Source organism: Haliaeetus leucocephalus, unplaced genomic scaffold (genome assembly GCF_000737465.1).
Source record: "Haliaeetus leucocephalus isolate CR32 unplaced genomic scaffold, Haliaeetus_leucocephalus-4.0 Scaffold92, whole genome shotgun sequence".
Classification (NCBI taxonomy): Eukaryota; Metazoa; Chordata; class Aves; order Accipitriformes; family Accipitridae; genus Haliaeetus; species Haliaeetus leucocephalus.
In genome coordinates, this window is record NW_010972528.1 from 2568285 (window position 1) to 2582673 (window position 14389).

At 50.5% G+C, this 14389-nt stretch overlaps 1 protein-coding gene across 3 annotated transcripts in view; it reads right to left on the bottom strand.

The window, feature by feature from the left end:
• Positions 1 to 1008: 1008 nt before the first annotated feature.
• Positions 1009 to 14389, bottom strand: part of GNAO1 (guanine nucleotide binding protein (G protein), alpha activating activity polypeptide O) — a 148881-nt gene continuing 135500 nt past the window's right edge. For 2 of the 3 annotated variants that reach the window (XM_010584444.1, XM_010584462.1), the window contains one exon: positions 13256 to 13443. In XM_010584444.1, the coding sequence (XP_010582746.1) occupies positions 13256 to 13443 (188 nt within the window). Of the gene's footprint in view, positions 1338 to 3269; positions 3424 to 13255; positions 13444 to 14389 lie in introns of those variants that run through there. The other variant, XM_010584453.1, reaches the window with a different exon arrangement.

Consider the following 14389-nt stretch of genomic DNA (forward strand, 5'->3'; position numbering starts at 1 on the left):
TTGGATACGAACCTGGAGAGTGAGCGGCGACTCGGAGCAGGGAGTTGTTAAACCAGGAGGGAGAGAAAATGGGGGAAAAAACCCCACCGGCTCCCAGCTAGTGAGGGCTTTGGCCTAAAGCAGGGTGGGAATTCAACAAAATCTAACCCCAAAACCCCCAAACCCCAGAGAGGGAGTGGCGGGCGGACGCTCCCACCGCAGCCTTCCTCCCGAAACAGCCAGGATGGGACGTGGGAAAAGATCTTCCTGTTGCTACTGCGGTTGTTGTTTCCCTTTTTGGCTGCAATCTATGGCCGGGGGGAGTTTTAAATTTTTTCCCCTCCGTTTTTTTTTAAAACAAAAGTATCTTCTAGTTTCTCGAGGCAGCAGCTCACCCAGGCTGGGGGTAGCGGCGGGGTCGGGGTCAGGCGGGGCAGCCCAGCCTTCCCCATGCTGCAAATAATAATAATTAATAATAATAATAACAATAATTAAAAAAACCCAACCCACTGTAATTAATTATTATAATAATAATTAAAAAATAAAACCCCATGGTCAAATAACTCATGGGAGGAGAAGCCTCCCCCCTGCTCAAGAGCACCAGCATGGCCACGGCAGGGGCACGGGCAGGACCCAGCCCCGCTTTTGCCGTGGGGCGACCCTGGGAGATGCCCCTTTGCCCCCCACTCCCCCCAGCTGGGTACCAGTGCCCTGCAGGGGGGATGCCTCTGGGAGCTGCTGGGGTGGTGGGGCTGGGCAGAGCCCTCCCAGCCCCCAGGGTTCCCCCCCAAGCTGTGACACGGGGGGATGGTGCGAGGGAGGGCTGGAGCCTGCCGGGGGAATGGGGTCTGCCCACAGCTCCTTCAGACAAACTCAAAAGGTGGGTGTGGATTTTTTTTTTATATATATATATACGTATATATATAATTTTTCCTTATGCCTTTTTATTTACCAACTTGCATGATTATGATTACGATTTTTTTTCTCTCATTCGATCTGTTTTTTTGTTTGTTTTGTTTCGCCTTTTTTTTTTTCCCCCGCGCGCGCATGTGTCTGTGTGTGTCTGTGTGTGGTTGCGTTGTTTTTTTTTTGTTTGTTTTTTGTTTTTTTGTTTCTTTTCTCTCCTGGCGCCGGGACCGCCACCAAAGAAGTTGCTTTGCGCCGCAGGGGTCAGTACAAGCCGCAGCCCCGCAGGTTGTTGGCAATGATGATGTCAGTGACAGCGTCAAATACCACCTGGATGTTGTTCGTGTCTGTGGCGCACGTCATGTGGCAGTAAATCTCCTTGTTGGGGGAGCGGTTTTTGCTTTCGAATTGTGCTTGGATGTAGGCAGCTGCATCCTCATAGGTGTTGGGACCTGCGGGCAGAGGTGGGGGGGACAGAGCGGGGGGCGTCAGGGCCACGGGCCACCACCCTCCCACCACGCACCCGGCCCCTCGCTGCTTGCAAAGTGCTTTATTTCTAAAAAACCCAGGTAAAACCTATTTATTTTCCACTTTTTCCCCCCAATTCACCCCTCAGCAGGGTCCATTCGACCCCTTCCCCCCCCACCTCTCTCCTTTCCTCCCCCACCTACCCTTTTGCGCCCCATTCCCCCCTTCTTTTCCCCCAAATCGCAGAGCACCTGGGCTCTGTAGGAGCCTCCTCCCTCCCCAGGTGTTGCTGCTTTGCCCTCCCCGCCCGATCCCCTTTTTGCTCCCCCCCAGGAAAGGGCAGCAGCCCCCGGCTGCACCCAGCCAAGCCATGCTTGAGGAATGCTCCTCCTGGTATCGCCACTGCTCTGGCATCACTGGTGAGTCCCTGTGGTGCGTCCTGCAGTGCCCATCCCAAGGGAACTGGGGGGGGAAGAAAGGCTGGGGGGCCTGGTGGCCCCCTGGCCAGGCAGGCAGGGGGAGGGGTGGTGGCCACTCCAACATCACCGATGGGTGCTGGCTGTGCCCCCTTAGCAGGGATGAGCCCTTGTGCATGCAAGCAGGGCGATGCCTGGGCTCTGGGGGGGTCTCACCCTGGGCTCTGGGATGGGTGAGATGGGGGCAGGAGCCGCTTGAGGATGCGCTGTCATTGCCTGTTTGCTCAGCTGACCAGGGAGGTTTGCTTTTGTAAAGCCGGCTGGAGAGGGGCCAGATGTTTGAGCCAAAAAATGTGCATTATTGCATTAAGCTGCTTACAGCAGCGAGAGTGGCTGTGCCTGGCCCCTTGCAGGAAGCCACAAAGCCTGAATTACGCCCCTGAAATCGCCTTTGGAAGAGCTGCTATTATCTGGAGATTTATTTTCCTTTTCCAGCTTGCTGGTTCCCCTCCCTGATGCGGCGGGTGGCCGAAGGAGAGGGGAGGTGGCCCAGTGCTACTGGGCTGTCCCCCTCCCTGGGGTAGCTGGGATGTGCCGTAACAACTCCATCTGGGACAGTTTGGGATGTCCCACCAGGTGGCTGGGAAAAAATTACTGCTGCTTTTGTGATGGAGAAGACTAAAAGCCTCCAGTGGAAATGCTAGTGCACTTATGCTGTAGGCGAATGGGTGCTGTCTTGCTGGGGGACTCCCTTGTCCCCAGGGTCTGGCATCCAGGGTGGGTGTGCTCTTGGCAAAATGGTTCGGAGACATTCAAGTATTTGTAGGGGATGCTGGAGCTTCTGAATTTGAATGGATTATTTTCTTCCCCTTAGAAAATTCAGAAGGGATATCTATTCTTACCCCATTTTCTTAGTTTTTGTTCTATTCCACAAGCCATGTTGGTTTCACTTAAAAACGTATCATTCTCTTGTGGTTTCACAGATTCTGCTGTAAAGGGGCTCTTTCCTTCCCCAACTGTACCTTGTGCAAAAGCCCTTCTGGGAGGGCACAGATGGGAGATACAGCTTGGAGGACCACACATCCCTGCTCCTGTAGCAGGAGCTTCTCAGGAACCATCAGCAAACAGGATGGCTCAAGTGGCAGGCGGTCGGCTTTCACCAAGGCTTCTCCTTTCCACAGCTCTCTGTGGCCAAACTCATTAAAACTCATCTGTTTGCTTCAACCCATCTTGACCATCTTCTCTTTGTCCCATTAGCTGGTCGTGCACCTTTGCCACAAGGATTGACAGCATGCAGGACAACTCCAGGGTGCTGGAGCTGTGCTATGGCTCTTGAAGGTGGGCAGTGCTTTTGCTGGCCCCCCCCATCCCTGACCCAAAGGCGCCCTGTCTCCTCCATCCCCACCCTGCCCACCTCTGGGGCGAGACGCAGCCCCCCAGCCCCGACGGCATAGTTGTGGGCGTCACACCGGGCTGTGCCACATCAGCCCTGGCACGTACCTGTGTATTCAGGGAAGCAGATGGTCAGAGGTGATTTCTTGATCTTCTCAGCAAATAGGTCTTTCTTGTTGAGGAAGAGAATGATGGAGGTATCGATGAAGAATTTGTTGTTACAGATGGAGTCGAAGAGCATGAGAGATTCATGCATGCGGTTCTGCAACAGGGACCATGGAGGGAGGAGAGGGGAGAGAGAAAGGCAAAGAGAAAGAGAGAGTTAGAGGAGAGGAGAACATTTTTCTGAATTGAAATGTTTAGAAAGCAAAAAAAAAAAAAAAAATCTCAAAAATTAGACAGTGGTAAATGTGAGATGGTTACAAAGGTGGAGGAAACAGGGTGTTGCTCTCCTCCCAGGCTGGAGGATGCAGCTGATGCTTCAGTGCATCCCTGCAGAGCCTCTCTGCCGGCTGCTCTAGCAGGGCTGACACCTGATGCTTCAAGGAAGAGCAGACACCCTGCTCTCCAAACCACCCCCCCCCATTTTCTCATCACCTGCATAAACTGAGGAATTGGGAAAGGATGCTGTAGCTTTCTGGTCTTGCCTGCATCTCTTCAGGGACTGGGCACCCCTGAAGCATCACTTGCAGAGCCTAAATAAAGGATGGACAGACAGCACCAGCCAGCAGCTGGGATGCACTAGGCGTGGGGACTGGGATGAAGGCAGTTTTGGCCATCTCAGAGCGGTCCTATGGACCTGACTGGAAGGTGGCACTGAGTGGTGCTGTTGCGGCAAGGCCAGTGCTGAGGGATCGCCCAGAGGCTGGGGCAGGTCCTGTCCCAGCTGGGCCCTTTTGCCCCTGGAATAGTCTTCAGCCCATCTTTGAAAATGCCACAGCGGTGGCCGGGTCGCTGCTAAGAAATCCAAGCACTGCTGCATGGAGGGAAGCAATGCAGGTGTCTCTGCCAGCCCATCTCACAGCTCTCCTGAGCGTTCCCGGCTTGCAGGCTGCTCCAGAGAGACTTTAAGCACAGAAGAGTTTTAGTAGGAGCATAAATAGAGGCAAATCTCTAACAGCTGTAATTTTTTTAAAATTAATTGTCCATTCATGTGGACAAAAGTCTTATAAAGCCATTTTTCCCCCATACTACCGAAGTTGTTACCAGAAAGGAGTGGAGAGTGGACAGAAGGACAGGAGAAGGAGGAGGAGGTGAGGTTGTCTTGAGCAGAATCAAGTTGTCGCAGGGCACCATCAAGGAGAGCATTTTCACACTTAAGTGGCTGTGGGGTGTCCGTGCGGGCAGGCGCATGCACTTGCTGTTAGCGTGAGGGTGCCGCTGGACAGGCCAGATATGGCTCTCTGGGAGCTCTCAAAAATTTTCTCCATCATTAAGTTGCTCTTAGAATAAATGAAGCCATTCCCTGCTGCTCCACTGACAACTTTGGGAGATGTTTTAGGCAGCCTGTCTGCCTTTTCCATTGCACATACCTACCTGGTTTACTCCCTGAACTTGCAAAGCTTCTGGTGCAAAACCAGGGATTAGTGAAGTCCAAAGCTGTTGGCCCCCCCCATGCCCCTCTTACAACCCCCTCTTGGGGCTCAGCCCCCCGGGTCCTGGCTCAGCTGCCTGCTGCTTGCACAGGGACACCCAGCTATGTAGAAAAGCCTTGTGTGAAGCTGAGAGCAGCCAAGACGTGCTCTGGGGCAGCAAGGGTGCTTGGCAGCTGGTGGGAAACACTCCTGCAGCAAACATCCCCCCAGAGCCACCTTTTTTTTTGGAGGCGCACCAAGGGGGGGGCTTTGGTCTTACCAAAGATTTGCAAGAACACGTGTGTTTCCTAACAAAATGATGACCCAATTACACATTTTGGAGTTTTCCATGAATGTTTTATTAGTGAGTCACTTTATTAGCTACACTTCAACTGTAGCTTTTGCATGCAAAATTTAGCAGATGTCTGATTTCATCTTGAAAGGCTTTGAGATTACACTGTCGGTTCCTTGAAAAAGAGTAGCTAGGGATGCCAAGCAGTCGCTTCCCAAAGATTTGGGACCTCATTTGATCCTTATCTTTTTTAAAACAAACCAAACCAGCCTTATTCATGGGGGAAACAAACTGCCGCAAAAGGACGTGGCTCTTGACTTGAGGCTGTTGCAAAATTGCTGGGTCTTGAGATTTTCATGGAAAGTATCCGGGTGGGCTTTTTCCTTGTTCATCCCTTGTGTTGTCCTATATATGTATTATATTTAAATAAAGGAGTGATGGTGTTGGTGGAGGAGCAGCTGAAATAAAGCACGTGCCCCGGAAAATGAAAACCCTCAGTGCAGGGAAAATAACCCTGGTGACTTCTGAGCCCTGGACACCTGTGCAGAAGATCCAGGCAGGATGGCATCCTGGAGGGATTTTAAAAAATCCTCAATAAAAAAATATGAAGAAAAATCCTTTCCCTTGGAGCCATTAGTTTTTCTCAGAACTAGCCTGTAATTCTGTCTGACCTGCAGGATGGGATGTATGAGAATACATGTCTGAGGATGGGTCCAGCTGAAGTTATATCACTGGGAATTGGTGAAGTCAGTAGGAATAATGGTTAATCTTCCTTTGCTGAGGTTTATGGAAAATTTTCTCTTGCTTTCTTCAAGTTCTTTGCTTCTATTTCATGCCCCAAATAATGGAAGGTCTTTGGTGTAAACATAAAAGAACAAACTGGCCCAAGTGTTATTTTAAAGGGAGGGAGCAGTGCTCCAAGTACGGTGTTACTGTGAGGAGATAAAAGCACCATTTACTGAATCGAACCAGAAACGGCTCTTTTGCCTCTTTGCTCGCAGGGCTTGTGCAAAGAGACAGCAGAAAAGAAAAGCAAAGTTTGCTACTTTTAATAGATTTGCAACCAGTGCCGCTGTCTGCGCTGAGCATTGCCACTGATGGGTGCCAAAAGGGTGGCTGGATGCAGATGGACAGATGTCAGCACAGGGTCTGGCAGTGCTGGAGAAGAAGCATGGATGGTCTGACGTAGTTACATGGGGGCAAGGGACTTCAGGAGGGGAAGAGTAATTTCAAGAAGACAAGGAACAAACAGAAACCATGGTAAAGTCATTGTACTTAAAAACAAAGGAAAAAAGATTCCCACCAAATACTTACATAAAATTAAGTACCTTTTGGTTATATCCACTTCAAATTCCTTATTTGCAGGTGAATGTGACTGTGGCAGACAACCGACACCATAGGTGTGTGTTGTACACGTGTGTACATTAAGCAGACACAGAGTAAATAACGGGCTTGAGAAGCTGGACGCGCTCAAGGGAGACACAATAAAAACCCTCTCGCACTAGAAAAGAGCTGGCACTTTATTAACATTTTGTAACTAATAAATACATTACCGACAGCCAATAAATTATTACAATAACTAATGCTCTATTAAACCAATGGACAGTCACTCTTCGTACAAAATTACAGTTAATACAGTTTGGGCCATCAAACATGCAGGAGAAATGATTCAGCGGGAAACCAGCAAAAGGAAAATCACGGCAGCTTCCGGTGATCCTTCGGGAAGAAATGTGGTGGGGACCGGGCAGCCCAGAGGCAGGGCGATGGCCACCGGTCCCTTGTTGAGCCAAAGGGGGGAAAGGGAGGTAGGGGGAATAGGGCTGAGGATGTTAAATTAGGGACTGGGCTATTTAACGGGGCAATGGCTGGTCTTTAAACAACCCTATTTGCTTGCCCAGTGCCACTGGGTTGCTCCAGCACTGGAAAAGCTGGTGAGACTCAGGCAATTCTGAAAATAATGTTGTTACCTGCTGTGATCTCCTCTCCCCACCTGGAGCAAGGGGTTTAGACCCAGAGCCACTTGCCTGTGCTATGGAACAGTCAGGATTTGGTCTTGACATTAATTTCCAAGACACTGGGTGGGAGAGGGGCCAGGGCAGAGAGCGTCGTGCTGGCTCCCAGCCCTCCGCCTCCTCCCCGGGTCTCTCCTCACCATGTCTGCCGCACCTGGTGCCTGTGGAGATCTGATCTGCTCTCTCTGGGAGATGGAGATGGTTTTGCCCTGTCTCCAGTTCAGCTTCCTCCCGTCTCCCTCTGCTTGCAGGGTGCCAGCTGGGAGGCTTTGGTCCTCCTCCTCTTACTAACGCATCAGTGTTTAAGGGTCATACTTGCACGTGTTTGCTAGCTAACCTTTGCAGGACAAATAAAGATCTCACAGGCTGCTGGGTCAGACGTGAGCGGTCCTGTGAGAAGTCCCTTTCCGTAGCCACGTTCTCAGCATAACATCTTACATAGGTCATGTACCTATATCTGTCAGCATCAATTATCTCGTGTCATCGCAGGAGCTCAGAAATAACGTACATGCAAGTCTTGGGGTGCTTTGGGAGAGTGTTTCTGTCTGCTCTTTCCTCCAGGGAGGTAGAGGCAGGACCACGGTCCACTCTTTTGTGCCACCCGGACCACGTCTCTGCTTTCTTGTGTGCGCATTGGGGATGCAAGTGTGTGATGGGTTTGGGCAGTTTGGGATGATGCTCAGCAGCACTATCTCTACTGACCTTGACGCTTCTGGCATCAGATTGTTAACGAGTGGTTTTGTCTCCTTGGAAATGGTTGTGGAGTTTTTGGTCGTAAGCCTGAAGACAAACCTGGCCCATAACAAAGACACAAACACACTAGTACTAAGCTTCTCTAATCAACTTGACAAATGGTCAGCCTTGTTCCCAGGAACTCAACAACTCTCCCTGGCTCCAGGAGATTTTTTGGCCGCAAAAGACTCGGACACATCGCACAGGCTAACAGTGCAGGCTTGGTCCCTTTTACAGCATCAACTGCAAAATGCCCCAGGGTGATGTCTGCCACCCGCAGCTGAACCCCGCGCCTTGTCGAGCTGCCCAATGCTCTACGCGTCAGTGACTGGGCACAGGGATGTTTTGGCAAAAGGACATCTTCTATGTCCCGTCCTGACCTCTTGGAGATTGCATTCCTGGACTGAGAACAATGTCTGTTCCCTTGCGGGCAAGCACTGGGCTCATGCCACAATAGATTAAAACCACCAGACACACTTTAATGTACATTATAGTATAGACCGCTCTCATTAATACTTTTAGTGTCCTGTAAAACAAAATCACATCTACTGAGGAGGCACGGCAGCCCCCCCATGAGGATGCTCTCCCCTCTGTGGAGGGACAGGCTGGCTGGCAATCCAGGAAAGTTGGCTGAAGGCAAGAAGCTAATTCTCATACAAAACTCCTGAGAGAGGTTTAGTTGGAAGAATTTCTGGGATGGCAGTGGTGGGAAGCCGACTGACCCCTCGCTAGACCTGGCTGGGCCCCCGTGGGAGGGCAGGGGCAGCAGGGACAGTCTGGTGCTAGCAGACAGAGGGGCCAGATGGCCTCGCCGAGTGGTCCCACTGCCCTGCCGCTCGGCTGGGCTCCTCTGGCCGTATGTAAAAAAAGAGAGTGTGAACATTGTTTGCTGAAGAAGAAACTGGCCTTTGGAGTATGTGGCTGTATTTTAACATGTGCTTTCCCAGTATGTGTTTATTGCTAGTTCTCCTAACAAGCCCAGCTACTGCATCCTCCCAAGGAGCACGGTGCTCTGCAGCTTAACCTTGCAGCCTCAGCTACAGGCTCATTTCAAGGCTTTCCTTCTGCAGGCTTCTCTCTTTCACTGAAATTGTTGTTTAAATAAAAAAGCTATTTGCATTTTTTTTGTCTCATGGCTCCACACAATGTACGCTCTCATTGTCGATGGAGCAAGCCAGGGGCTTCCTTCTTTCTTTTTGCTGCTGTCTGAAGCTCATTGCGAGTTGCTAACGCTGCTTTCAACACGACACCCCTCAGATGCTGCTGCTGGACAAGTGACCTGAGCCATTAAAAACCTCCTGCATCCCCAAAAGGGCATCTTTTGCAAATTCCCACGTTAGCTTTGAAGGGCAGCAGGGTCTATATGTAGCTGTTTCAATTCTGTGCTTTTAAAATATGTCCTCCACGCCCTGGTATGATTTCTGATGCAGCTGTACCAGTTGCAGCATCCCTGCTGCATGGAGGCTGCAAACTAAAACACAACTCAGGGCCTTCGAGGGTCTGGATTTGGAGCATTGCAATTGCAAAGCACAAGGGGCTATTAAGAAGAGGGCTTTTGAAAGCAGGCGATTTATTTCAATGTCTTCTTTCTAGGCAATTGCTGCAAGGATTGCTGGTGTTTAGGAAAAGCACAGGGCAAAAGATTGCCTGCGGAAAGCACATCTGTCAGAAAAGACTTGGGAGGATGCAGAAAGCCAGTGGTGAGTAATGCTTTGGCAGGCGTTCTGGAGACAAAAATCTATACACGGCCATCAAGCGGGAGAAATAGTAGTGTTTAACACTGGAAGCATTTCGTCTTCCAAATGCTGTTTCCAGCCTTTGTCAGAGAATCCTCATGACACTCATGTGAGGGAGGGAATGTCAGCAGCAGCAGCTGAAATGAAGCTTTAGACATACAAAATGCCAAAGAAAATGAAAGAAAAGGCTCTGTGTGTCAATATTTCCTCCTCTTTTTCTCCCTTTTCTCCCCATGGAGCACCAGCCATTCGTTATCACCAACGTGCCGGGGAACCAGCTGGATGGAGCTGCGGAGGGTCTGGGGCCGGAGGGGGTTTGGACTTCTCAGCTTGCACGGCTGGGCACAGGCTGCCTGAACCCGGCCGGGAGTGTGGCACAAGCGCACCAAGCCGGCACTGGTGACTCGGCTGCATTCGGCAGAGTTGAGGGTTGAGTTAATTTAAATTGTCTTTACCAAAATAGTCCTGTGTGCTTTATACTGGGAACTCCAGAAGCCTTGGCTTGGTGCTGCCTTCACTGGGAATGGCTTCTGTTACTTATTTGCTCAGATAAAATGTCACCCACAGCAAGGGGTGGGAGCAGAAAATCTCCAAAATTCTAGTGCTGCTGCTGCAACTCTTCTGGCAGAGCTTAATATAAGACTTGCCTCACTGCCGGTGCAAGCCCTCAGCGCACCACAGCACACAGGTCTGGTGCTGCACTCTGGGTCTACCAGTTACCTATACTTTACATACCAAATGTAACTAACATTCAGCTTTTCAGCCCTCATTTTGACACTTAACGCACATTTGGATGCTAGGTGTTACTGGTGGGACTTGGCCACCCTCATGGGACAAGCTCCAGGAGCATCCTGATCCCTCTGCATCGCTCCAGCTAATTCCCTGCCCCTCCTGTGGCAGAAGCACTGTCCCACTGCCATCGGCTGGTCCCTTCCAAGGAACCAGAGAACTGAGCAGGTGCTTCCCATTGGGAATCCTTTCTTTGGAAAACCTTCCCATTGACTCTGAAAATCCTAAGTTAAACCAAATACAACAACATGCAAAGGCCTTGTGTTCAGTGTTCCTTTGGTTTAGGGTTGTACAGCAGAGTGTGCCAGCATTACATGGAGATGGGAGAGGGGCTGGGACCTGGGAAAACAAGATGTGTGGGTGGGATGTGGTGTGAGGAGCAGAGAGGGGCTCCTGGCCTTGCTGGCCAGCCAGCAATCTGTGGGAGCTGATGGCACTGGAGGTATTTTAAGGCTGAGATGGTGAAGAGAAAGGTGGGTATTCACTTGTGCCAGAGCAGGGGAGGCAGAGACCTGGCGTTATTGCTGTTAGTGTCCAGCAGAGCCGCAGTGGGTCCTCACTGTGCAATACCAAATACAGTTTTATCATTTAATACTATTTAGGGGGTTACTGACACAGCTGCCAAACATGCTGGGCTGTGAGCTGGTTAGATGGGTGAGAGCCACCTTGTTTTCCTCTGCAGGCCTCCCCTGTTTGCCCTGGGGTGCTTCCCTTCACATCCCTGACTGGGGTTTTGTCACGGACGTCCCACGAGCACTGTCCCAGCAGAGCACAACCTCTGATGGGGACTCTCCTCCGGCTCCCAGGTGCCCTTCTCTTCCCATCCTCCCTGCTGCCTCAACCTGCCTCATCTCCCTTCTGCAACTTCTCTCCCAAACCACCTCTGCCGGTCCTCTCCATCCTGTGCCACTGTACCTGCTCCTTTCCCTGCGTTCCGCACACCGATGCTCACCTGGCCCCTTTCCTTTGGGCTGTGCTGCTTCAGACTGCTCTCACACCATCTCTCCTACATGGGCACAGTGAGAGAAGAGATATTGTCCCTCTCAGGCATGGCACTGGAGAAAACTCAGACCTCCTGAGACCTGAAAGACACCCCTGGCCTGGGCTCCCAAGAGAGGACAGTTGAACTTGTGGCTGGCCTGGGAAGACTCAACGTTTTCCAGGATCGTGGACTTTTAAGAGAGGCAGAGAAGAGGCAGGGATCAGCATTGCCCACCTGCCACCAGGTACTATGCCCGAGTGGGATCTTGGAGGTGGCCATCTCACCCAGACACCAAGCAAGCTTTCAGGGTGGACTTCTAAGGGTCCCTCCACGCTCCCAGAGGTGACACCCCACCTCTCACACTCCCCTCTGCCTTCACCCCAATGGCACCTGGAGCTCTTGGTGATGGCAGATGGATGGCCACATATACCCCAGCCCAGATGCGTTCTCCCCTCTGTGCCCCCACATTTTGATGTGCTGGGCACTACTTTTGCCCTTTCCACACCTTTTCTCCTGCCCTTCCTTCCCTCTCTTCCCTTGCTCTTTTCCTTCCTCCTCTATCACTTCGCTCAAATCAGCTCCCTGAGCCTTCCCTAGCCACTACCTAGCCAGTACAAACCATCCCTCTCGCTGTAGATACTGGTAAAGAGATGACTTGACTGGCATCCAAACCTGGAGCTGTCTCTCTTGGACGCCCAGGCAGGAGATGACACAGGCAAGCTACCTGCTTCTGCTCGGCCGAGGAGGCTCAGAGTGCAAGGCTGGGCTTCTCAAGGGTATTTAGATGCCCGAGGTGCGATAAAGAGCTGCAAGGCTCCTGCACACCTTGCTGTCACCCAAGCATGGTGAGGTTTCCCAAAGCACCTCTCTGCATTTCAGTTACTTGAAGGTCAAACCCTGCCTACAAGAAGCCAGGGCTAAATATTTTTGGTGCACTCCAGAATTTCAGGGCCGAAGTTTAGAAAGACATGCTGTATGTTTGCGGGAGTATTGGTCATGCTGAAATCCCTTAGGCTGGGAGGTGCTTTGGGAAAGGTCGCTGGGTACCCAGGCTGGCATCCTTGCCAGGATGCCCCCGGGCGCAGGGTCCCCATCAGGACACCATCCCTGGGGCATCCTTGCTGCCTACGCTCCAGGGGTCCGAGCCCAGCTTCCACTGCCCTGCCTAGCTCAGCAGCTCTGTGGCATCCAGCGAAGCGCCTAAGAAATGGGTTACTGAAACCACTAGACAAATTTTAACATTAAGTTTGAAAAACTTGAGGTAAAACTGTTACCGGTAACGAATGCTTTTATACAAGGCTTAGTAGGTTTTGTTACTGTGTCCCTCTTACTCGGACACCAGCAGAACTCGATATGGCTGTTTTACTTGTTCAAATAGCTGTCTGGAAAAAAAAGGAGATATACAAATCCAAGCTGCGGTGGCTGCGTTCAACACCGACCCCTCCAGCTTTGGGACAGGAACTGGAGCTGTAAGGTACCCTCAAAATGATCATGTTGTATCTAGCACTTCCCAAAGGAATAGTGTTTTAAAAAAAAGATAAATAACCAGGAGAATTAAAAATATCCCTTAATTTCAAGAAGAAAAAAAAGAAGTTTCAGTTCCAAACTACACTGTTGCTGACCAGTATTTTAAGGCTTTGATTTTTTTCTTTTTTTAAAAAAACTGCAGTATTTTTGTCTTTTGGCAGTTGACAAGCACTTTGTGGGAAACGCGTTAGCTCCCTCTACAGCACTGTGAATTGGAACGGAGGAGTAGAATGAGGCAACAAGGGAATGAACCAAAAATAAACCAAAATAAAATAAAACGGGGCTGGGGAAAGCAGAACTTGCTGCAGAGTTGTCTGGGATGGGAGGAGGGATTTACATGTTTCTTCCTCATCATCTTCTGAGGAGGAAAAAAAAGAAAGAGAGAGGACCTGTCCGCGGGACTGGAGGATGCTCCCGGCGGGCGCGAGGAGACGAGGGGAGGAGAGGGCTTTAGTAGAGTCCGCATCCCCGCAGGTTGTTGGCGATGATGACATCTGTGACGGCATCGAAGACAAACTGGATGTTGTTGGTATCGGTGGCACAGGTGATGTGCGTGTAGATCTCCTTGTTGGGGGACTTGTTCTTGCTCTCGTACTGAGCCTGGATGTAAGCCACCGCCTCCGTGAAAGAGTTTGGGCCTATAAGAGAGCCGAGACGAAAGGAAAAAGAGCGGGTTAAAGCAATCCTATAACCCTAAATCCACAGGGTGCCCACAAGCGCCCCATTGTAGGGACACAGGGAACTTGTATGGGACTGCTGCAAACCAGCCACCCCATCTCCGTCTCAGGGACAGGGACTATTACCAGCCAGGATTGCTGCAAGGGAGGAGGTGTTCTCCGACTGTCAGCTCAGCTGTATTTTTATTCTGGGTTGCTGTTTATAGTTGACAGAGATGAAATGGATGAGGGAACCAAGTGTTAAACAGGCTATGATGGGAAAACCAGAAGAAATTCCACATCATGGTAACAAAAAAGAGAAGAAACCTGCCAGGAATGCAGTAAGTGCTTGACCTGGTGAAAAGCTTAGCTTTTTTCCTCTTTTAGATTTTTTGATTAAATTTTCAGCTTTTGATGGAAAAGAGGAGCTAAAATGTCCATGAACTGAGGGCAGTATTGGTAACTGTGCCCTCCTTTCCCTGAATCACTAACAGAAAAGGACATGAAAAGATCCAGCCTGTGTTACAGGGCAAGGTGAGGTTTTCTCAAAACAAAAAACCCCAGAAAAGTTAGTACATAATGCCCCTCTTTTTGAGTAATTAGGATCGCAGTACCCTCTGCTAGAGCTGTGGCTAAAATCACACCATGAGGCGTTTCCTGGTTTGATGTATAGAGACGTCTGTGCTAAACCTTATTAACCATCAGGTTTTGTGTTAAAAAAGCTTGAGAGCAGTCACGCAAAAGAGCAGATCCTTTCTCACCTGGCCAGCCTTGACATTGCTCACACACACAGAGCTCCTCTCGGGCACTTGCTTAGCTCTGATAAACTCAGTTTCTCTGGCTGGCCTGGAGTACAGCCCAAACCCTGGAAGGCTCCACAGTGGTAACACTGCTAATGCTCTTGGATCCCTCTCCCTCTGTGATGCCT